The sequence below is a fragment of the Aythya fuligula genome, chromosome 3, assembly GCF_009819795.1.
Source record: "Aythya fuligula isolate bAytFul2 chromosome 3, bAytFul2.pri, whole genome shotgun sequence".
In the NCBI taxonomy this organism is placed as follows: domain Eukaryota; kingdom Metazoa; phylum Chordata; class Aves; order Anseriformes; family Anatidae; genus Aythya; species Aythya fuligula.
The window spans coordinates 92,923,423-92,948,187 of record NC_045561.1 but is presented as its reverse complement, the minus strand read 5'-3'; the positions used below and the strand labels follow the sequence as shown (position 1 = coordinate 92,948,187).

Below are 24,765 nucleotides of genomic sequence, written 5' to 3'. Positions count from 1 at the left end.
GAACAGATTTCAGCTCCTCCTGATAATTCATCTTAATTTTCTTAAGATCTATAGCTTCCTGCATCACCTCTTCAGCTTTACCTGTAGTTCTATGTAACTGTTTGTCCAGTTCTTTCAACTGTTGCAAATATCCCTGCTCTACTTGGTCTTTTTCCTCCAACTTAATTTTTAGGCATTTAAGTTCACTATTGACTTCATCTAATTTTTCTTTTAATAAACGAGACTTTTCTTCTGTTGATGATTTTTGAAGCTCAATTTCATTCAGTTCATATTTGAGGTCTTTAATAGTTTTATCAGCTTTCTTGTTAGCAAGATTTAGTTCATCCACCTTCTGCTTTAGTTCTTCTACAATTTTTGCTTCTTGTTTCCTCTGGAAACTTGTAATTTCGGAATCAGCCTTACACTGGCTGCTTTGCCCAGCTGTGTAAGTTGCCAGGGAAGTTTCTCTCGTTACAGAGTACCTGCCTTCAACAACCTTCCTTCTGGCTTCAGTTTTCTCTTTTTCTTTCAGCTTTATTTCTGATAGATTCCCTTTACACTCAAGATCTTGCTCCATTTGCTTTATCAGTTTCATAAGTTTCTCTTCTCCTTCTGTTTTTTTCTTCAGCTCCTGCATAAGGGATTTTTTTTGTTGCTCTAAATCATGAAGATTAGTATCCTTTCTTCTCAGATGTTCTTCAAGGTTTCTTCTGGTAAAGGTGCTTTCTTCTATTTGGTTTCGAAAAGCTCGGAGGTTTTCTTCCAGTATACTTCTTTGAGTCTCTGCCTGAAAAACAAGCTGCCTTACACACTCCAACTCCTGCTTTGCATCTGCTTTCTCTTTCTCAGTGCTCTCTAGATCTAAACGACACTGCTTTGCCTCTTGCTCAGCCTTGGTCTTCTGAAGACAGATCTCTTCCATATCCTTTTGCTGCTTTTTCCGCTCATTTTCTGCAGCTTCCCTCAATCTGGGGAGCTCCTGCTCCACTTGGAATTTTTGTTTCTTCAGATCCTCCAACATCTCCTCAAGTGCTTTTACCTTTCCCATGAGTTTTCTGTTCTCATTAGTTGTGCTATTTTGCTGTGCCATTAGATCTGAATAAGCCTCACGCACTGATGCCTCCTCCTTCCTTAATATCTGTAGAAAAATACAACAAGTTATAATGTAGTTTTTCTAATACGGCGTGTGAAACATTAGGCTCTTTTAAATGCAAAGTGGAAAATACTTACTCATATTACATGGTACATCCAGAAAGTAGAACGAGCAGTTCCCACCACCATCACCTTCTCTTGAAACAGTAAGCTTCAGGAAGTTACCATTAGCCAAATATGAAACCCTTCATAAAGACATCCACATAACGAAGAAGTCCTGAAGCCTCTCACTTCAGTCAGATGCCTCTTAGTGATTAGCAGAGTCAAACAGCTTGCATACGCTTTTTCTCCAAACAAATATGTAGAGCAAACAGTGAGCCAAACACTATGCACAAGAATTCCCAAGCAGAAAGTACAGCTTTTGGATCAGTACAGCAGGAAACGGAGGAAGCTTTTTATGCTCACAAGCAAAAGTAACTCACAAGAAGTTTGGATATCTCCAAGAAAAGAAACAGCATTTAGAGCTAGAGTCAAGATGCGTCAAGACCACGAAGGGAACTATCCCCCAATACATCTCTGTTCTGTACTGTGCTCCACAGTCTCAACACATCCACTGTCTCAGCTGCTAGGAGCACAGCTGCTCTGCGGTGTAGACAGTTAGAACATAAACATAGTAATTACAAAAATCCTAGTGAAAACCAGATAGTAGTCTCCACATGTTGGCAGCAATGCATAAGAATATAGTTGAAACCATACATACCTCACCTTCATTAGCACAATTAGCACATTAGGTACCTAGTGTGAGCTAACATGAGGTAAGAACACACCCATATTCCTATGATCATACAGACATGGCACGGAAGGAAATTATAGTAACATTTTCAAATAAACTAAATGTTGTAGTTCAAATTTAGCAGATTTACCTTTTTCTTCACATGATACATGAAACTAATTTCCTAAAAGGCTAATGCAAAGGCAGCTTCTTCAATTTCACTCTGTATTTTCCCTGACCCTCCACACGGACAATTTTGAATAAATCCTAGCCAACACAAAATATTTACAGTGATTTCTTATCTGATCTCCTTTTATGCTCTTGTAGGCACTAAACCTAATGCATTATGCTTGAAATGAACTGAAAATATAGATCAGTCCCAAATTAAATCTTGTTAGCTTCCATTATTTCTAACTGGCATGGCTGAGCATCAGCTGGGTGGAGAAGAGGATGACAATTAAATAGTAATATAAAACATGGATAAATTTATGAAAACTAAAAAAAAAAAAAAATCAAAATGCACAGTAATTAGTATATCATTAGTATATTCATTGTTTAAATTATATTGAATCAACTTTAAATCACTTGACCTTGACTTATTTTGAAATTCAAATGTTGATTTGGATTGGTTTAGAATCATTCTTGATTTAACTTCTCTGTTTGCATTGCATAACAACTCTGGTACCTCAGTTATAGTTGTGCTCCTTTTATCTTCATTACCACTGTCTTTTATCTTTGTCTCCTTTCTTCTTTCAAGTGAGTCTTTGTTTCCTGTGTTTTCACAGAATGTTTTCTGTAGTTCAGTGGTTTTTCCAGGTACCTTTGTGCTATGACCTTTATCCTTACTGTCCAATTCTGCTACTAGCAATAAATCTTCACCTTTCTGATCCTGTTCTAACTTGTCCTCTCTACTCAGTTTCTTCCTGCTTGTATTTATGTTGTCCAAATGACAAATTTTACCCTGTGATATTTTTCTCTCACTTACTTCCTCCTCGTGACTCAAAACCTTTTTTGCTAATCCATGTTCTGAAAATGGAAAATGATTATCTCCTCCAGAAATCGTTTCTGAGAGGAAATTTAAATCACCTGCATTTCTCAACAATTCTGTACTGAATCTTGGATCACTCTCCACTGGTTTATTAGACTGAGAGACTTCTGTTGAATGCTGATCCTCCAAAATATTTCCTGAAGAAAAAGGCAAAATTTCTTGTGTTGTACTCCTGGCTTCATTTTGATTCAGATTTGATTTTTCTAGGGTTTCGTTTTGGTTTATGAAGTAACTTTTACCCAGAGATGTTCTGTGCAGTTCCTTTGCGTCCCTTTCAACACTACCAGAAATACCTGGATTACTCACAGACTGCAGACTTAATTTCATTTTTTCACTTCCATTGTGCACTCCCAGTTCTCTGAAAGTAGATGCAACTTTCTCTAAAGGTACTGCATCCCTTAGACCTGATAAAGAGTCACCTTCTTCACCACATACTTGAAACTCTTTACCTTCAGAGTTCATGGTATTGTTGCTACTACTTTCTGTAAAGCAATGTTCTTTAGTCTGACATTCAGAAAATGTTTCTGCTGAAAAATGTTGCTGTTTGTGAGGGCTGATACTCTGGGCATGCTCTCCATTTTTTGTAATAACTTCATCTTTCTTCATTGTTAGCTCAAAATTACTTTCTGATTGCATCTCATATCCTTCCTTTGCTGGAACACTGCTCCCCGCCTTTCTTGAGTAACTTTTTTCTTTATTTTCATGTATTATTTCCACTTTAGATAATTTTTTTGACACTCCCTCTATTTTCTGTCTCTCTCCATTAACAACTTGCTGACTTAACCTTTCACCAGGATGATTATTCGCACTCACAGAGATCTCAGCTGAAACAAAGGAATCTTTTCTATCATTTTTGTCTTCTTTACTTTGATTACCAAAAAGCATTACATTATCTTGCTCTGTACGTGGCTTATTTTCCCTGTTGCCACTACTGCTACTTTCTTGATCATTGAGATTTACAACATTTTTTAACGTTCTATCACCTTCGGTTTTGTCATCTCTGTGTAATTTTCTTCTGTGAATTTCCAGTGTATTTTCTGTTTGCTTAGCTTTATCTGAAGAGTTATCTTTTTGCATATATTCCACATCCATCATGCTTTCATTAGGTGCATTTTCCTCTCTGAATTCAACTGCTTCATTACATGCCAACCGTTCAAAGACTTCAGTTGACTTCACAGGCTGCTGGAGTTCACTGTCATCTGGTAAGCTCTGAGCATGACAGTAACATGGATTAAACAGAGATATCACGGAAAGGATCTTAGTTTTCTTTATTCTGTGCATTCTTAATGCCATTACCGAGAGTTAAGAAGAAAGACTGTCATGAAAGAAAATCTTGCAACAACCACAGATTTCAGAGGTCTGATCCAAGCAAAACATACTATTATTCCTCTTTTGAAACTGATTTAGGTTATCTTCGAAGAAGCTATCAGAAATTTAGAAGAATTCAGGAGCAGGACAGGGTTTGGATGGAGAGTGTTTGATTTCCAAAAGAAAAAAAAAAAAGCAGTCCTGGGGATTCAGAGCAGATGGAGACTCAGAAGGGTTTAAAAGATTCCATTTGTTCTTGAGGAACATGAAGCCTTTCAGCATTCACAGGATTCTTGGTCCCCATTTCAATTCTTGTTCTTTGTTTCACTTTTTATCCATTATAAAGTTAGTAGTGTTAGTTAGACTAAATACTCAGTTATAGTGGCTACCTATCAAGAAGCTTATCTATTTCCATTTGCATGCGCCACCACTTTAATGATGTACAAAGATGCATTCTCTTAGCATTAACGGTTTGTTCAGAGGTATTCAAAAGCCAGAAAGGCAATAAAAACAAAGCCAGCACTAGAATTACATAAAATTCCTTTAAGAACTCTGTGTTTTTTTTTTCTGTAACAACATTAAAATTTATACTTTTGAATGTTTTCCAATTTTATGTAAGTTACACAGGACCAAATTTAATAAGGGCACAATTAAGTATAGGAGTATAACTTGGGCTTTTTTTTCAGAGATCTGTACTGTATAGATTATATTAAAACACTATAGTCCTTAAGGGAGTAAATTACTTTCCGAGAGAAACATGTTTGTGAAGAAAGTGAAAATACTGATTTTTTTTCTCAGTTATTTGGAATGGTATTTCTGTAGCAAGAATGTATTCTGAGTAACTTAGCTGTTTAATTTCAGTAACCTACACTTGCTAATAAGATTCAACACTAAACAAGAATAAAATTCTATTTGACCCTAAGGAATCAATACAGTAGAAAGGAAGAAGGAAAAAAATCTAAACATGTCAAAAATAATTAAGAAATTTGAGAGGACACGGCATCTCCCTGTTTAATGGGCTCCTTTATATATTGTAAGTGGATTGCATACTCAGCTTAATGTCTGCATATATCCCAAAGATCGAGCCCTAAAATACTGCAGTATTAAAATGTACTGTATGTAACTGCATCTCCAGCAGAAATTAGTAAGCCATATGATCCTTCCAGCTGGAAGAACTGGTAAAATGTATGGATGATATGGTTTTGCTTATCTGAATGTTGTAATCTGATACTCCTACATTACTGTATAGAACACAGTATATAAGGAATTTGGTCTTTTGTATCTGCTGCTAACTTTGTGAATATTTCCAGCAGATAGATTGCTCTTCATTTGCTTAGCTGTTCTTTTTGTTTGGTTGTCTTTTAGCAGATGACCTACCTCTTCCTCTTCCAGTCTTTTCAGAGAATCACCTGCAAACTTTATGTACTGCGTCATCAGGGTCACTAAGGCAGTGTAACGAGTCCGTAAATCCATGAACTGCAGAGAAACAAAACGGAAGGGCGGCAAAAGTGAAACATTAACACTGAATGCCACATAATGTAAAAAGATAACTGCCTAGAATTTACCTTCTAAGAAGTGATAAATACTTTTCTAGAACCTATCCTGACTTTGATTCCAATTTCATTTTACTCATTAACAAATCCTAAATCCCATTCTTTTGTCTACTCAGTTTAAAGCAAAGATGCGTAAAGTTTTCCTATCATAAGAAATTTGTTTACCTCTTGAATAATGAAGTCTGATGAGCTTTGCATTCTTCGACGTTTCACTGGAGATTTTTGTTGGGAGTCAACCATAGCCCTGTACGTCATAGTCTGCAACTCGTAGTCCTATAAAAAACATAAAACACACAAAATGGTCAGCATTCCATATGATACTGACACTAATAAAAGGATTTTAAGTATACCAGTATTTATTACCTTCACAGCAGCTGAGTACTGTTCTGCATATTTCTGGCATTCATCTATTTTGCTTTGTTTCATCTCAATCTCAGAAACCAGCATCTGTAAAATATGAATATACATCTTCATCTTAAAAAGTGATTCTTTTCTTATGGCTGCTGTTATTAGCATTTCTATTTTATCTAACAACATCAAATTACATAATACACACATTTCCACATGTGTACAAGCAATTGTAAGCTCAAGCCCATTTCCTAGTTTTGTTTGGTTTACAGTACAAAAGAAGTGGAAAAAATCCTGCCAGGCTTAATACCTGGTGATCAAAGCTCTAAAAGAAATTAGGGTTATACCACTTTACCCATATAATGTGTTACATGAAAATATTTTGTTATATAAATGCATTATTGTTATAAATACATTTCTGTGTCCATAATTACCAAGAGTAGCACTAAATAAAAAAATGAGGTGGTAAGTCAAAAATTTTAGGCACTCTCTAAGGTTTTATGTTTGCAAATCTGAGGACCAAAACTGGTCTATACAATAGTAATAAATACTGAGTGATATATTAAAAATGTTAGCTGCACCGTGAACATAAAAATATAAAAGCTGATGATGATTTGGATTTTTACAATAAAGGCTGAGAATTTCAAGCACCTCATTTCAAGAAATAAGACTGACATCATTGGGTTCAACTGATACCTTAATCTCCAGTCATCAAAGCAGAAAATTCCTACAATGAGATCCCTTCCATACCTTATGTTGGTTCAGCTGTTTAGCCAGTGCTTTGCTATTTTCAGGATGAATTTCTTGAATCTTTCGCTGAGTATCTTCCACTTGTTGAATCCAAGTGTCCAATGAATTGTAAGTATCTTTGTAGTACTTCAGAGATTTATTAATACTTTCTAAGTCACGCAACCTGATTTTATGTTAGAAAATATGCCAAAGGAGTAAAAGTGAATATAATGATAAAAAGTACAACACTAAACTAAATACAACTTTCAAGGTTTTGGATGTCTTAGTTCTGCTAAGCTAAGTATATTACAGCATACTAGCATACTATAAACATCGTAAAATAGCATTAACTGAACAGTAAATTAGCTTCTCAAACACTAAGATCCCCAGCTTGATGAAGCCTTTTCATTTGTCATAAACAACACCCAAGAGAGATCCTCCTACAGAAAAAAAACTATGCATATATCCCTCATTAGTGAGCTAAATTGCTTCAAACTCTGTGAGCACAGGAATCCCCAGGCACGCTGTAAGACGAAGGTCTCTGCAACAGTAATTAATTCTATGGAGTCACAGAATTTCAGATGTGACTTATGTGAATTAATAAGGCAAAAAGCGGAGCTGCAGTTATGTAGCAGTTCACCATACCCCATGCCTCCCACAAAACAACAGCAGTTACACTTGCTATGCTAAAGCAAGTGATTCTGTTGACCATTAAAAAGTCCCTTTTAAAATTATGTTTTTAACCTGAAAAAAAGTACTATGTATTTCTTGAAAGTGGTTTCCATACTGATGAGAATAGTTTCATGGCTCTTATACCGTTACTTCAAGTATCATATGAATACGACTCATCCAAAACACTGCATAATTACAGATAAGCTTACTCAATCGTGAATAAATACTGTGAATTGTGAATTGTCTGATTGTGAATAAATACTTTGAATTGCACTAGTGTTGTTCTCAAGATGCCAAAAGGAGAGTAAAAAAGAGCAAGCAAAGGATATACAAGTTGTCAGGTTTCATACTTGAGCATAGTTTTACGCCAATAACTATGAAAGTAAGAAGGGATCGTGGTAACTGCAGCCAATATTTGTATATGCTTTCCATATAATGATCATCAGTGTCAAGCTGTTAGGAAGCAGCAGAGTGAACATTTGCAGAAAGCAGTTTGTTTACAGCTACATGCTGCAACCACCACAATCTGTCCTATTTACTCCAGAAGTCACTTTGTATTAACAGCAACTTTTCAGTGTGTTCTATTCAGAACACAGAGCTGTAAGGAGATCATTTGGTTCGTGTTTGCCCTATGAGGAAATAAGGACACTTCCATACCTCATAAAACTATTGTTTTATCATTTAAATTCTGCCACACTATCAGATGATGAATCATCCGAGGTGATTTAAAGCTAGCCATTCTCCAGTCAGCTCTAAATTAGCCAGCTTTTGCCCATCTGCCTTTTACTTCTGGTGATGTTAAACAGAGCCAACTAAGTTAGTTAATTGCAAGCAAATAACTTCAATATTACACCTGAGTGGATACTCATCCCTTAGAAAAGGAGAAAAAAATGTGAAAGGTTGTTGTGTGAAACTTTACATAAACAGCACTGTATTTGATGTATTTGAAGTAGATTTTAGGAAATAAATTCGGACTCTGTATTAGAGACTTCCTTAACTTCTCCATACTACAAAGGAAACAACACTAAATAGATGTACGGACATCTCCTTCAAAATTATTGACAGCTGTGTTCTGTGATATCTGTAAATCTGTAAAGGCATGTGCATTTGAGTAACACTCTCCAATATAGTCACAACAATAATGCTGAAAGGCTTAAATTAGAGCAACATTGCAATTGCATATGGAGACAGCATGAAACCAGTTGCACACCAGAAGAAAATACTGGCACTTCACCAGAAGTTTTTAATCTGGTAGCTACTGCAACAAAATTATCACAGAAGTCAATAGCAGCTAAGGACTTCCAGACTTAGCATGTCAGCCATTAAAAGTAAGCAAACACGAAGCCAGTCATAACTGATCAACCAGCTCATGAGTTTTGCCTGTCAGAACAAATTATGTGCAGAAACAGATGGCATTTCCATAGGACAGCAAGCCATTTCTGTAGGCTCTTTTTGGAAAGTAAAAGGACAGTTTCTCTCTACTGTCTCAGTAAGTTGTTAGAAACAAAATAAAGCTTCTCTATTTTGTTAATCTTTTGGTGCACAACAGGCAGAGACAATCCCTGGGGAAATGACAGGCAACAATGTCAGCAGCACAGAAAAGATAAGAATCCCTGATCTTAGCGCATTTAGGAAATAGCTCATTAACATTCATTCTTGATTATGTTTCTCAGAAACAACAAGAACATCAAAAAACGCAAACAGATTATAAGAAAAAGTTATACAAACCTATTCTCAATTTGAGAATGAATGTTTTGCCACCTCTCAGCTAACTGATCAACTTTTTCTTTATGCCAGTCGAAGTCAAGATCACGCTCCTTGTGCATTTTGAACATCTGATCACTGATCATCTTTGCCTTCTGCAGCTCATCCTCTAAGGCATGGAACACTTCTCTTTTCTCATCTACTTCAGATCTCCATTGCTAGTGTATGATAAATTAAATATTTTAAATAATTCCTAAATTATGACACTACTTATAAATGAATATTTTACATAAGCAATTACTTCTGGTTGCTCAAACACCAGAATGGCACCAAAATGAGTTTGAAGCAACTAATTAGCTGTGAACTGCAAAATAGTTCTGAGTTACAGCATCCCCCCCAACACAAGCATCAAACACAGCCAGCAAATCAACATCTTTATCTGATAAACTACAGCTTTCAAAAAATTAGGTAGGTGCCAATCACTAACAAAAAAGCATTACGTATCATTTGAGATATTGAAATAAGCTGTATGCAGAGTATTAAAAATGCTGAACTTCAGTTTTAGCCTTTCTGAAAGATAAATGCCAAACCTCCTAGGAAACCCCTGTTAGTATACCACAGCAGTAAGAGGAATCATACTGTGGACATGTTTATATAAGAATGTTACCTTAAGCATGCATTACCTTTGCAGAGACAGAAAAATAAGTCTTATTGAAGCATTAACGACTGGCATTCCTGGGAGTTCAGGAACTGCAAAGCATTACCTAATTGCAATAATACACATGCAAACTATCCAATTCTCAATGTTTCAAAGTCTATTTTTGTTGAGGTATCGGTCCTAATGCAGACTCCAAACACATAAGCCAACTTTTGATAAACTATACAGTAAAGCATAACCAGAACAAATGTTACAAGATGGATCATTTCCCTTTTATTTTTTTTTTATTTGCCCAGGCATCTGCTGACTTACCTTTAATGTACCCATAAGATTTTCAATGTTATTTTTGTCAGCAGTTACTGCCTCTTCTTCACACAGCTTAGTTTCATAAAGTTTTACTAATGATTCCGCTCCTTGGGTGTTCTTCAACACCAAATTTACAGTTTTTAATCTGAAAAACAGTAATCTCCTGTTAACTGAACAAGCAATAAAAATACTCAACACACTTGTTGTGTATTTCAGTCTTTTCATGTCATAGATACCCCTTTGTACAGTGTTAAAATATCTTTAACTCCCTCTTCCTCGATCATTATTATTCATACTAATATTTTTAATTTATTTTGAAGAGAAAACTAAACTACAGTGTGTATGACACGAGATGGTCTATTACATACTTATCTATGTAAATGGAAGACATAGAATAAACTTGGTTCATATTCTGAATAACAATATTTAGTTCAGAGCGCAGAGTAGGAACTGAAGGTGAACCAGCAGCTTGACTGAAAAACTCTTCGCATTTATCTGTGATGCCTCCCAAGTCATCTTTCAGTCTATCCAACTCCTTCTTCAGTTTCTGTAAAAATGAAGTGATTGACAGTGTTTTTATGCTATATCAATTTGATGTATACTCTAGGTAAAAGAGCCTTTCCCAAAGGCTTACCTCTTGCTCTGAAATCCTAAACACACTTTCATGTAGGTCATCCCTTTCCATTGGGGTTCGGATCTGTCGAATTAACCGCTCCTCACAACTCTCCAGCCGAAGTCTGATATTTCTGACTTCTGAGATGTATAGGTTGTAAATGGATTCTTCCTGCTCCTCTGTTGAAAGAAACAAGCAACATTTTAGCAAACAAAGCCATTGTGTCACTTTCACCATGTCTTCTGACAAAAGACTTTATAAAGTCACCATTCGACAGGTCTTTTCATGAATGACTGAAATCCCATCAATTTCCATAATTTTTACTACAAAACAAATTTTTTGAACCTTTACATTTTAGTTATATTTAGATCAACTCCTCACACTTTGAAAATTAGCATATATCATTGGTTGTCCATCCCAGACACAGGCATCATCCCTTATGCAGACACTGCTAAATTCAGTAGCTGAATCTTTCAGCCAGATGATGCATGCTACTCTAGGAAATCTCAAGGCTTTTTTTTTTTTAATTCTCCTTCAGCGGCAGAAGGCAACACATCTTTCCTTAAGTATAGTGAACTATGCTAATGCAGTAATCAGCTTTGCACTACTGTATTCCTGTAAGTGATTAGCTACTTGACAGTGTATCAGAACAGGTATTTTAAGCTTTTTCTGCTTGTTGAATTTAAAAACAGAGGTAAGAGAACTGTAACTACAGGTATTCCATGGAGCTACAAAAGTATCTAGGACAGTTCTCTTGCATTAACAGTGTTAAAAAAATTAATACTGTTATGAACTCAACGAAGTACTGAAGCTGAATTTAAACATTCAGAAACAGCAAGGAAACACTGACTAAACGGTAATCTGCAGTGTACAGAAAATTTGGGGGGGGGGCTAATTTTTTTCTACCACCTTGTGGTAGATATATATTTTTTACATAGATTAATATGTGCAAAGTTAAAAAAAAAAAAAAAAAAAGCTTTGATTTTTCATATAATATAATGGTGCAAAATGTTAAAATGATGGTTTATGATATCCATTATTTCCATTATATCCATTATCCATAAATGACATCCATTCAGAGGAACTATAACATTAACCATATCAATATGATAAAATAGTGATTCACTAGAGCTTGAATTTATATGGAGAATATGTATTGAGAATAACAATCTCTCTTGTGAGGGCAGCTTTCTACTTTTCTTAGCAAAGTTTTACCTCTTTCTGCAGATTTCAGAAGCTCTTGATAGTATTGCTTGCAAATATTAACTTCCCTTTCCAGCTGTGCTGTATCAGAACTTGTAAAGATTTTGGACTCCTGGCTATCTTCCACAAAATCGTCAAAGCGGGATTGCAAATTGCTTAGAACCTGCTGATGTTCACCCGGCAGCATGGTTTTTATCTGCAACAGATCATAAACCCAAGATGTGGTCAGCAATGATGCATCACTCATGCAGTTACCTCTAAAAAACAGTACTGACCAATTAGTAAGATGGCAAAGTCAAAGAACTGACTTGCTCTTCCTGGACTGGGGTTCACTTGAAAGGTATCAGAGTAACACCAGATAGATTATATTCAAAATAAAACCCTTCTCCAACTTTAACACCAGTAATGGGCTGTGTTAAGCCAACCCCACATCAGACACCATTTCTCCATTTCCATCTATGCCTTGTAGCAACAAACAGGCATGCAGCAAGAGTCACAGGAGGAAGAACATCTCAGTATCTCAGAAACAACAGTGGGAAATTAGGACTTAACATGTCATTTTGGGTATTACAAAAAATTCTGCAACAGTTTGAAGCCAGAGACAATCTGATGCTGTATAATAAACTCCTATACTATATATCATTATGCTGTACATCCAACACCGGATAATTCAGTGATCTCATACATTGTTTTAGCTAGACAGAATAGTATTTTGATCTGTATCTCTATGTAATTTCTGACAAATTTATCCTAATTACCTACTTAACTTTTCAAATTACAGACATGCATGAGAAGAGGAATCAGCATTCATCTGCCTTCAGCTTGAAAAACTAAATGTAACTTTCACAGTTGTCCAACTGTTAGTAAGAAGTTGCAGCATAAGGAAATAATGAGGAGTTTCACTAACATTAACCTTAGCCTAGAGAAGCTAATCTCCTCATACAACTTGCAAGACAAATCCAAACCAAAATTCAGATTTAGTCACTGTTCAACTGCTTTCAAGAGATCCTGTCACTCTGCTGACAATAAGAGACTAGAGAAATTAGCCCAAAAAGAGTACTGGTAGTTTTCATGGTACAATCTCTCTGCTCTTTCCCCATGTACATCCGTGTAAGTTGCTCAGATAAAGGCAGAATATTGCACAGTTGTGCACTGCCAGCTATTTCCAGAAAATGAGGACAGCTGCAAAATGATTAATTATGCACTACCTCCGGGAAGCGTAGCCTATGCCTCTTAGCCTTACTTCCTAGGAAGTGGCTAGGAGGCCCTTGTTAGACATAGTACATACCGAGGCAACATTGCCAGCTCGAACGGCTTCAATTTCATTTGTAAGGTAATGCCAGGAAACCACGCTCTTCATGTTTACATGTGACTCGTGCCAAAGGGCCAGTACATTCTGAAATTGCTGTTCAATCCTGAAACACAAAAAGAATCCAATTTAAAATAAGAGAACCTGTTTTACATGGGAGCAACATATGAAAAAAAAAACCCACAACATTTTAACCTGAGTTCCACATTAATGAATTTAAAAAAAAAAAAAATCTGCTTCTTTGTCTCTAACCCAAATGAAATGTTGTTTCTCTGTGTTAGAAAACAAAAATATTTATATCAAAAACATATTTTAAAGCTGTTTTTGTTTTGTCCCTACCTGTTGGCTGTATCTATTGCTTCTTTGTTTGGTGGAGGAACTGTAAAGCATACAGATGGAACCATGGCCTCATTACCACTTGGGCTAATGACTTTCCACTTAGCACGATGGGAGTTGTTTGCTAAAACACACTCATCATCCTTGTAAATAGTTATCTAGTATTAACAGAAAAGCAGAATAATTTAATGAGCTAAGCATTACAAAATAGTTTTACAAAGCTCTTTTGTAAATGGCGTCACCAAATAAGCAACAGAACAACAAAAACAATGTTCAACACAAGGATTTGCTCTTGTTTACTAGGGTGGAAGACATTTAGAGCCCAGCATTCTCCAGGAACATGGTAATTAATGAAACTTTAGCTGAATTCTCACGTCTGTAATTGATTTGAAGAAATTCAAGTTTCTAACCTCAATTTGTCTATAGTCACAGATGGCTTTAATTGGGATGGATGTTTTCAGTATACAGTCAGGGTTCCTTGGCTTCAGCTGAATTATTGCCTTTGCTCTCCCTACAAGGCCTGCTACTGTGCTCTTATACTGCAAGAGTTGTTCCTTTTCTTCCTAAAACAGTAAAGAAAAGAACAAAGAACACATCACGAGAAGTGGCCAGAATACAGTTCTGCTTCTTTGATCCTGTTAAGCTTTTCTTTTTCTGACTTCTTTTGCTCTGTTTCTTAGAAGTAACACATTTTACAAGAACGATTTATCTTTCTGAAGTCACTGGTTTCCCACAACATCTGCTATTGTAAAGGTAAAGAAATAAATAATACTGTATTTTAAGGGTATGAAAAACAGTCGTTGCAGGTGGACAAATAAAAATAATTATAAATTCTAAAATATCTAAAAATATTTATTTATAAATTCTAAAATATCAATCTTATTTTCTTGTTTGCCTTTAAAAAAACAATTTTATAACATGGCTTTTATATCCAACTATCATCTACACTTATCTCGTGTAATTGTAGCTCACAGTAACAGGAATTCTTACCATAGACTCCTGGACAAGGTCTTCCAGCCTATGAAGGCTGCTTGTTCTATCACAACTGTATTTTCGGTATATGGCATCTTTCAAATTCTTTAAATATTCCATGGCCTCTTTGGCATCACTGAAAAACTAGGAGGAGACGAATATCTGTGTTACTATTAAACACCCTATAAAACATATCAATAACTACAACACGAAATTTTTTTTAAAGCACTATCTCCTTAAAGATCACCTTTCCTAGCAGTTTGAAGTGACCACTCTAGCACACAACAATATTCATGATCTCTTGTTTGAACATATGCTTAAGGGAGGCACATGTTGTAATGTCTTGGAACAGCAGTTCGTTTGGGTACTATCTAAATGCAAAACTGATTCAGCAGTTATTGAACCTTAGTTAATTATGGTTTCCATTAACAAAAAAAAATCTGAATTCATTCTTGCTTCATAATTATGAAGAATTATTCTTGGATTCATAATTACTTTCACATATAAAGAACAGATAGAGCTTATAAACTGTAGGAAACTAGCTGCAGATTTAGCAAGCACACTGGAGTGAACATTTTGGGAAGAAGAGGAAGTGAGCAACCACACTTGGCAGCTCTGCTTCAATCTGGGGCGCTGGTTAAGCATGACTGGGAAGGGAAATGTCCTGTGATAACTGGCAACACATTCCTCATTCCCCAAATCCAGAGATCCCCTTTTCTTACTGTAACCAGTAGGAGCCCAAACCACTCAACTATTTCTTCTTCAGTATCCATTCCCTTCAGTATCCATTTGGGCTCTCATTCTTCTCAATGAAAAGACATTTAATCCCCAAAGCCTTCTTATTCAACCATAAAACCCAGGAGACACTAAGGACTGCTATTTATAATTTAAATACAAAATAAGAGTAGAAAATGTTTCTTCTACAAAACAAAGATCCTTCAATCTTCAATCCTCATGCATATTTGATGGGTAAGTAAAAGGGTGATAATCAGAAAGATGTTTTGTTGGACGTATCTGCTGGCAGGGTGCTCTCTGCTCTGTTCTTTATTAATGGTGTACATCCCGTTTCTGTTTGTGTTCTCCTGGAACAACAACCTGGAATATGTTCTGCCTTGGCCATCATTAACCTCTACATCCAGCCACAAGAGCTTTATTGACTGCAGTTCTGTATGACATGGAGAGAACACAGCTTCTTTCTCAGATTCTCTGCTTGTAGTTACGGCCTTGTTTTAAAACATCAGACCAGATTTTCATCTCTTCTGAACTGATACAGCTACAGGGAAGTCAATGCAGATGTGGCAACACTGTGGGAGTACAGCTCATCATCTAATAATTGTACATGATACATTCCAATTCTACTGTGAGAGAGCAACTAGCATTTTCAGTCATAATGGAACTTTTTGACTGTGGTCACAGCTTAAAACATTTCACACTTATATTGACTTATTTCCTTACCTCAAAATATGCAGCATTTTCTTTCAAATGTTGTTCAACACAGTGACAGAGCTGAAGAATCCAGCTCCATTGTGTCTGCATTGCAGCTCTATAGGCCTTTAACGGAGACAGATTTTTCAAAAGGAAATGAAAATGAAAACATAGATACATTTACAGAATTTAAACAACAGAAAAGTAATGTTGCAAACACAAGCATCTAAACTTGAACGCCCTACCCATGAAAAGCAAGCTGCAACAAAGAAAATTCCTAATAAATGTGAGAAAAACCCTGCCATTACAGCATGGTCAAATATCAGAAAACCTTCCCTGAGGGACTGGGGAATCACCATCCTCGCGTGCATTCAGGATTCAGCCCTGATACTGCTTTCAGCAGGGACTGGATTAGATTTCCTGAGGTTCCCCTAGCCTAAACCAGTTTATGATTCCATTGTTGTATTTACTTGTTTGAATAGCTGGACAGCTGCCTCCATACAAATCAGATATTAAAGCAATACTGAGTACACAATAAAAATAATAATTCACGACATGCTGCAATATGTAATTTTGTGTACGTGTTGTAAAGATTTTCAAGAATGCGGCCCTATTTGAACGATGCCTCCTATGCTGACTGCAGTGCTGTCACTAGAGATGCACTCTTCTAATATTCACCAGCAGAGGGGACTCTTGACTTGATAAAAGCAGCCAAAAGTCTCAGTTTGGGAATTCTGTGTGATTCTCAGGGAATTCAAAGATTTTCCGTTGGCTTCAATGAATCTCAAGCTGATCCATTAGCGCACAAATTTTTCTGCACAGAAGGCATCAATTTAAGAATTGTTTTTTCATTTCCCAATATAGCATTATTGCAGACATCATAACCTACATACACATCTTCACTGTGATGGCCTAGTTTCATAGCATGCATCTTTAATATATTACGTATATTTTTATATTTCTATGTATATACTGATTATCCATTAGTAGCAGCATGTACTTTTAAGGAATGTAATTCTACAGATTAAATAAAAAATCATGTATTATAATAAAAGTATATGTAGTGAGAAGGAAGAAAGGAAGGATTTTTCTTCATCTGTTTACAGTTTATATTGACATAAACTCACTGAGGTGAAGAACCACAAAAATCCATCCTCTCTGCCTTTTTCATTCGTATATAATAAAACTGGTTTTTATTCTTTCCATTTTTACCACCCACTGTCTGTATTTATCCTTTTATTGAAAATCTATAGGGAAAAGTATTCAACATTTCCCTGTGGAAACTTGTTATGTCCCTACAACAGCTACAATAATTTTTCTGTAAACAGTTTACCCATCATATAGAGCTTAGTTCAAAGCCTCAGTAATTCATATCACCTGATCTGATTTTTAAAATACAAACACATTTCATAACTTACTGACAAAAAGGCTATGAAACCAACCCTAAACCATTGTCAGGAAGCAATATATACAGTAAGTGACTGGAAATGCACTACTGAAACTCCTTTCAATCCAACAGGAGAGAAACCACGTAAGGACTGTTCTGTGACCTCAGCATACCAGTGCAGGCTGCATCAATAACTACAGAAGCAGCATGCATACCCAGCAGGAGAAATGTCTGTACAGATCAACTTCTGAAATGTTAATTTTAGACTTCAGTGGGATTTTATCTAAGCAGTCCGATACATAACCATAATTTTACAGAAGTGTTAATACTTTTTGGAAACTGGAAGATGGAGTTACAACAGAGATACTGAAGAGGAAATAAAGGCCCCATTATTCAGACTTTTGTTGCTTAATTTCCTATGAGGAAGCACTTTCCTTCTTTTCCTCCATAATCTATGGTCTATTAAATCACAAAATTGTTTTCTTGTTTGTGTGCTGTTTTACTAACTTACCTCAATGGTTAGCCTAGCTGGGTGATTTTCAAGAAGCAATTGCTCTGCTATTTCTTGTACTGATTTAATTACTTCTTCTTTCTGATCAAGTTCTCTCATCAATTCCTTTTTCCAGACAAAAACAAAAAATAAACACAGAAACATTTTAGAAACCTGTTGAATTATTAAAGAGGACTAATTTTTTCCCTCTGGATTATACTAGCAATACATACTGCATGGTATTCCTTTTTTCTCGTTATATTGGGGTTTCTTTCACTCCAGTCATATGCAACCTCTTCCTCTTCTTTTTCGTTCAGCCATATCAGCTCTCTAGTAGCACGAGACACAAAATTGTGAAGAGTATCTAGATGCCTTTCCTGATTTCTTGATGTGTTCTTTATTAAAAAGGAAAAAAAAATAAGATTAGGAAAAAGCAGAATTTAAAACTCATCCCTTTTCATAGATGATGTATACGGAAAAACTGAACCTCAAAAACATACTGAGAAACTTACCAAGAGTTTTGAATACTGACTCTCCAGTTTGTGCAATTTTTCTGCATAACTGAGTTTAAGAGGGGCAGTCATTTGGATCTGTATTTGGTATATGAGGTCAAAAGACAAGAAAACAGACATGGTAAGTTACTCTCAACCACTAGATCTCCTGATTTCATGATACGTCATTTAGAGATCAGAAGTAGAAACAAGTAAGACTGTGAAACCCAAACACAATTCTGTAACTCCACAGCACTTTATGGGTCATTTGGCAAGAAAGTAACTGAAGTGATAAAGAATATGGTGCTATACCTCACTCATTTTAGCTTCTTTAAGGCTGGATTCAAATTCTTCAATAGCTTTGTGGACATTTTTGTGATTTTCTAAATGGCTTTCAACACTTGGTAAATCTGATCCCCATTCTGCCCGATCAAGTTGCACCTTACCAAGAAGAAGGAAAAGTTAGCCATGATCTACAAGCAGTAAATGTAACAATTAGAAGCAGACTATTTCTGTGCAGATTGCTACCTGCATTTCTTCCACCCAGTTCAATAGGTCCTGGACAAATTTCATGTTCACCTCTTCTTCTGTTAAATTCTGATCCACAAAAGCTGATTTCATAAGAGGCTTTCTGATTTGCATCAGTTTGAGTGTTTGAAGAGTCCCACTGTCTACTCCTGTAACATAGCTTTGGATTAACCGTGGTGGGATGCCAGGTGTGTAAGCAGGAGTGATGGCTGGTGTCAGCCTGGAAGTAAGACCTGATGAGAGGCCAGATGTCAAGCTGGAAGAAGTCAAAGAAGGTGTTAAACCTTGGGTCATTGCAGCATTTAATTCAGGGGTTAGGTTTGTTGTAAATCCTGAGTTTAAGCTTTCAGTTATTCCTGATATCATCAGCTTTGTCTGCTCTGTTGTCAGTGCATGTCCCTTGCTGTACACGGAAGAACATTCGGTACGTATGGCCATCAGTTCATCACGAAGTTTTGCAACCCTATTAAAATAAAAGAATAGAATTAAATAAAAGGAAATGATTTAATTGAATGCTTATTATAGCTTCATCATGCTGAACTGAACAGCAATATGAATTCACATGATCTCCTACACTTCAGTTCTACTTAAATATTTATAAATAAGCATTTGCATCAGAAAGTATAGGCTATGTCAGCTTTGACTTCTATGAATAGAGATAGCAGATGCAGAAGTCAGGCAATGACACACAAAATCAGCATGGTATGGGCATTAGGGCGTACCATACACAATACCATGGAACAATCACCAGAGCAGAAATTATACAAGATACTACATGTTGTGGTAGATAAAATTACTTGCAGTTTGCTGCTAAGTAGCTGCTATGTACTTGATCTTACCCAGTCCAGAATGAATCCTGACAAACTTTAGAGCTACTTCTTCATAAAATTGAATTATGCTGTTTAAACATATCTTTCTCCTAAGACTGTACACACTGACACACATAAGCTAATATTACTCCTCTTACTACCTGCTAAGATACCTACAGCTATCATGAGAAATCTCACCTCCATTTTTAAAACCGAAGGTAGTGAATCTAAAGCCATTTTATCTGCAATAAAACCAGCTAACATCTTTATACTCAGATATCAAGAAACTTTAACATTTAAGTCATCTTTTTGTGAATTACATCGTTTTCACAGATGATCACAAACACTTCCTCATCTTCAATAAAGTTTGTGGGCAATGTAACCACCTGGAACCTTTATTTGGGTACTAAGTGACAGACTGAAGCTTATCCATAGACATGAAGATTTGAAAATGATGTCCATAATGGGTATCCTTATTTGAGAGATTAATTTATTGATATAAATATATTGTAAAGTACCTCTGCACGAGCTGGTCTGCCTGATAGTATTTTCCATCAATAAGAATTTGGGCATCAATCACTTGCTGGCGGAGAAGGTTCTCAGATTCAAGAAGATACCCAGCTATCTCTGCTTCATGTTGGAACTGAAGCCCTGACTCTAATCGCTTGGTGTCCTGAATGAACAGAAGAAAGCCATTAAGCCCTGCAGCTAAATCAAAGAGAAATAAGCTGTAAGAAACCAATTTTTTAAACTTTTTTTCTATACTTAAAACAACTGTAAAGAACTTTATCTAACAATCCAATAAAAAATTCAACAGAACCCATTCAAGGTAATTTTTGATATTTTCTTGTAGAAATAATAAACTAATGATAACAGTACAGCAAAAATAAAAGTATCAGTTATTAAGTATGCACTTAAAAATGCTACAGATTTTTTTTTTTTGAAGCAAGTTCATGAAGACAGACAAGTAAAATCAGTGACTGACTTACAGACTGCAGAGCATTCCGGGCAAGTATCAGTTTGTCCTCACAGCTCCGGCTGTCCCGCTGAATTCTGTTTGCAATCTGCTGCAGCATTTCCAACCTAGGTGATGCCAGGAATTTTGGAAAAAGAAGTATTAATGCTATTTATATCTACTGTACATATATAACTTCAAACAAACGAAGAATAGCAAAAACCAGCAACCACAGAGCACAGATACAAATGCCAAGTTACCTGTTTCCTTCTAAGGTGGCATTACCAAAGCTTATACAAGATTTAATCAATGTGGGACAATTAACAGAAAGAAAATTCTCGTTAGAGTCAACGCTGGTTCGAGCACTAGTACTGTTGCTAAACAGCGAATCGCTGCTATGATAGCTGTAACTAGTGCTGTTCATTTTTACATCCAGACCACGGTCCTTCTGGCTGTTTACATTTGCTGAAAAATGGAAAAAATAAAACTCCTACAAAATGTACAGCTTCTAGGGATGAAATTTCACTACTGGTTTTGAAACACCTAGCACGCCTTCTTTAAATAGGCTTCAGTAATGCATATTCAAAACCCAGTAATTAATATTCTGCCAGCTCTTCAAAGTATTTTACCCGGGGCTATGTACACTGCCTCACTTTTGGCTTCCCTAACCTTGCATTAAAGCTTTGCAAGTACAGACTAGGCAGTAACACTAGGGCGTCTCTAGGAAACAGACGCACCAAATATTTTATTTAAGTGTCACAAAATGTCTATAAGCCAAATAAGAATTTAAAGAAGTCTTTAACGTGTTTCTCAGACTCTTGAATGAAAAGTTTCAAGAAGGACCGAAGTTAGAACTCCACACTCCACTGCATGGTGTAGAAACTTCAGGCTGGGCTGATTCCTTTTCTTTCAAATGGAACTGCACAGTAAAACTGCAGGAATATCACAGTTAATCAGCTCTTACCAAGTTAATTTTAGACACCTGTACACCATCCAACCCACCATCATTACTCCACTGTCCAAGTATGCATGTTTACTAACTGCCCTGTTCCACTAATCTGTCCTCCTGCAAATTTCCCTTTAACGTCTTCCATACACAGAGCTAATTGCTTCTTGCTGTCTTGACCACAAAACAAATAAGAAAACTCTGATCACTGCCCTTAAGTTAATATTTTAACCTGGACTTGAGGGTTTGGGTAATTTCTTCAGTAATTCACCTCCTGCTTTTAGCACCTCCTAAAAACCTCTCCCACAACATCAGATGACTGTGTTCAAGTAGAGGAGCATGGCAAAGGCACAGACACACCCCTGTGGCAATTTCAAATCCTGCTAGTTTTGCAAACTGGAACTCAGTCTGGCACTCTCCTCACTGACATCGTATTAACTTCAATCCCACCCACCAGTCTGGCCACATGCTGTTTGTCTGTGTTGATACTTTCAGATGTATTCACCAGACATAGAGGTAAAGTTTTAGTTGCACACCAAATCTCTGTATTAGCTAAGGTCACATTTTTGCCATGACTATCACCTTACAATCTGTCACTTTTAAGTGTGTCCACCAATCCTGAAATATGGGAAGAAGTTTATGCGCATTTACATTTATCTGTCTTCCATCCATCTGACTAGAAAAGAAATAAACTAATGTCATTTACATACACTCCCAACTAAGATAATCCAGCTTTCTGCAATTATGAATAGAATTCCTTCTGGTGAAGGCAGGCGCTAACTTTGCCGTTGGCAGGTTAGAACAGATTAGCCTACAAGATCTGGCAGGCTGTATTTCCACCACTGCTTTCCAGTGTTCTGCTCTACATGGTGGGGACAACTTTGAATTCCTCTGTAGGAATTTATTTCACAGCAGTTACCACAGGGATACTGTAAAGCAGTACCTCCCATTGAATCTGCCATTTCAGTCATACTCATGCTTTTGTAAGGAAGACACATATTTTGTGAGCATGATCCATATCTAATCAACTCCAACTGTCTTTGAGATCTTCTCTTAAAATCTGTCTTTCTGAGGACTTAGTACACAGCGGTCTGGATTCTTCACACCTAACATCAGGTGCCCAAACCCTATTGTCACTAGAAAGTCAGTGCCAGATTTCTCTAGAAAGTGATTTAGATCTTAGGTGCCTCCTTTGGATGCTTGAATTTAAGCAGAATGAACACAGAGCCAGGTAGGAGCCCAAAGAATCATTTAATTTAGGGTTAAATAACATGATTTTTTGAATTAATGGATGGTAGCTTCTGTTTCTGCCACAGAACTCAAAAGAGGTACCATTAAAAAGCAGAAATGCTCTAAGGCTGCATTAAGATTTAAACATGCTTGGTATGTTATTAGTGATGTACAAAACAGCGTCACACATTCCTCTGCCATGGAAGACTACTATGCACTTTGCATGTCTGAACACTTTGTGTGTTTTTGAGTACAATCAACTTTTAGATAATTCCAGAATAGGACTTGTGCAAGTGAATTACACATTTTGTGTAAAGAATGAGGGTGTTGCTTATATGGAATAGAGTCCAAGCGAGACAATGAAGTGGTATCAACCTGGCCCTGACCAATTGTACAAAGAGGACATTATATTTGTGTTTAAGTGCTTTGATGATCCGAGGCACATATACTATTCAATATGACCCTCTGAGATCATCCAAGTCTATCTGGACCTGCTTCTACAAAACACATAGAGAAGTTCAGGCTTGAACAAATCAGAATTATTCAACAGGAATAGAAATAGAAAAATAACGTGGATATTACAATGGAATAAAACATTCATGATTTTCAATACTGGGTAAAATAACAGAAGATATATTAACCAATCCTGTCAGATGTTCACTAGCATACCTCTCTACTTCAGGCCGAAGGGTCTTCTCTCTTTCCAGCATGGCAATGATAAGTTTTCCCCATTCTTTTTCTATATCATTTGGATGATAGCCTTGAGGAAGTTTGATGCGTCCAAATTCTATCCAGACCTTAAAAATTCATACATATTTGTTATTTTAAGCCTCCAAAAGGGAACTTATATGTATTTCAATGCATGTTAAACCTTACCTCCAGCAGTTTATATAGACGTTTTATTTTTGATTTATCTATCTCCTTTGGTGGAATTTCTGTTTCTTTAAACTGTAAATATTGATTATAAAGTGCCTACAGAAACAAAAAAAATCATCATTTTTTACTTACAGTGAATATAACCTTACTTCCAAACCCTCTTCTAAGATTCTTTATAAACTTACGTTCTAATACTGTTCTACTTAAGTTCTATGAAAATGATCTGTGACAAGCTAAAGATTTGCTTTTGATCGTTCATATCTTAGCAATGCTTTTTTTTGTCCTAGACAAGTTTAGGGAGTAGATTTTCAAGTGAGCTTCAGACAAGTGAGCTTCAACACGATACCATTTTTCTTCTCTTATTCAAAAAATAAATAAATCTAGCTTACAAAGCTATCCAAGGAGATCTTAAGAAGGGTTATAAAATCTATCTATAGACCCAACCTATCCCATCTCTAACATTTTTAACACTGCATGTCAGAAATCCTGCAAAGGTCACCTAAAACTACTTAATAAAAAACTATATTGCTATGATTATACTGTTCTTCAGCTGCTTTGACTGTATAAATCAACAAGCCCTTCATTTGTTCAAGCATGCTTTGAGTAAGTATGATAAAGTGCCATTCCAACAAGGAGTTTAAGACGTCATATCTTACCTTCAACTCCACAGGATTGTTGGGAAACGTTCTGTCAGACATTATTGTAACATGGTGTCTGATCCACTGCATGAGGTAGTTCACCATATTCTGATACTCAACCCATTTGACTTCAACATCCTACCAAAGCACAACACAGATTACAGATCAAAAGAAAATCATCCAAGAACTCTGCTTTGTTTAACCTTTGAAGAGGACTTCAAACACATAGAAAAGAGATTTCTAAACTCCGTAATTCTGAAAAATGTATTTGCTCATTACAACTCACCTAAAGTTTCCAAATATCTCATTTGTACTATTCCATGTTAGTCCAAATATTTCCACTGAAAACATTTTTTTGTTTTTCGTTTTCAGATTTATAAGAATCAAA

At 36.2% G+C, this 24,765-nt stretch overlaps 2 protein-coding genes across 14 annotated transcripts in view; both read right to left on the bottom strand.

Moving 5' to 3' along the window:
- The window catches only part of DST (dystonin), a 295,457-nt gene that overhangs the window by 121,159 nt on the left and 149,533 nt on the right, over window positions 1-24,765 (bottom strand). For all 13 annotated transcript variants that reach the window (XM_032183966.1, XM_032183952.1, XM_032183954.1 and 10 more), the window contains 24 exons: window positions 24,396-24,515; window positions 23,740-23,835; window positions 23,533-23,660; window positions 20,722-20,815; window positions 20,251-20,405; window positions 18,924-19,386; window positions 18,708-18,836; window positions 18,417-18,494; window positions 18,138-18,299; window positions 17,926-18,030; window positions 16,058-16,153; window positions 14,621-14,746; window positions 14,041-14,193; window positions 13,634-13,788; window positions 13,274-13,400; window positions 11,998-12,181; window positions 10,804-10,961; window positions 10,538-10,716; window positions 10,176-10,314; window positions 9,230-9,423; window positions 6,851-7,013; window positions 6,116-6,199; window positions 5,918-6,025; window positions 5,577-5,675 (listed from right to left, as the gene is read on the bottom strand). In XM_032183966.1, the coding sequence (XP_032039857.1) occupies window positions 5,577-5,675; window positions 5,918-6,025; window positions 6,116-6,199; window positions 6,851-7,013; window positions 9,230-9,423; window positions 10,176-10,314; window positions 10,538-10,716; window positions 10,804-10,961; window positions 11,998-12,181; window positions 13,274-13,400; window positions 13,634-13,788; window positions 14,041-14,193; window positions 14,621-14,746; window positions 16,058-16,153; window positions 17,926-18,030; window positions 18,138-18,299; window positions 18,417-18,494; window positions 18,708-18,836; window positions 18,924-19,386; window positions 20,251-20,405; window positions 20,722-20,815; window positions 23,533-23,660; window positions 23,740-23,835; window positions 24,396-24,515 (3,495 nt within the window). The remainder of the gene's footprint in view (window positions 1-5,576; window positions 5,676-5,917; window positions 6,026-6,115; window positions 6,200-6,850; window positions 7,014-9,229; window positions 9,424-10,175; window positions 10,315-10,537; window positions 10,717-10,803; window positions 10,962-11,997; window positions 12,182-13,273; window positions 13,401-13,633; window positions 13,789-14,040; window positions 14,194-14,620; window positions 14,747-16,057; window positions 16,154-17,925; window positions 18,031-18,137; window positions 18,300-18,416; window positions 18,495-18,707; window positions 18,837-18,923; window positions 19,387-20,250; window positions 20,406-20,721; window positions 20,816-23,532; window positions 23,661-23,739; window positions 23,836-24,395; window positions 24,516-24,765) is intronic.
- Window positions 1,074-5,561, bottom strand: LOC116487246. The gene has a single exon (XM_032183967.1). It carries the CDS (start codon window positions 4,182-4,184, stop codon window positions 2,301-2,303), a length of 1,884 nt encoding a protein of 627 aa, XP_032039858.1. The 5' UTR covers window positions 4,185-5,561; the 3' UTR covers window positions 1,074-2,300.

Bases quoted from the DNA above. Each gene is read 5' to 3' on its own strand.
- LOC116487246 (XM_032183967.1), bottom strand. From the start codon at position 4,184: ATGGCATTAAGAATGCACAGAATAAAGAAAACTAAGATCCTTTCCGTG.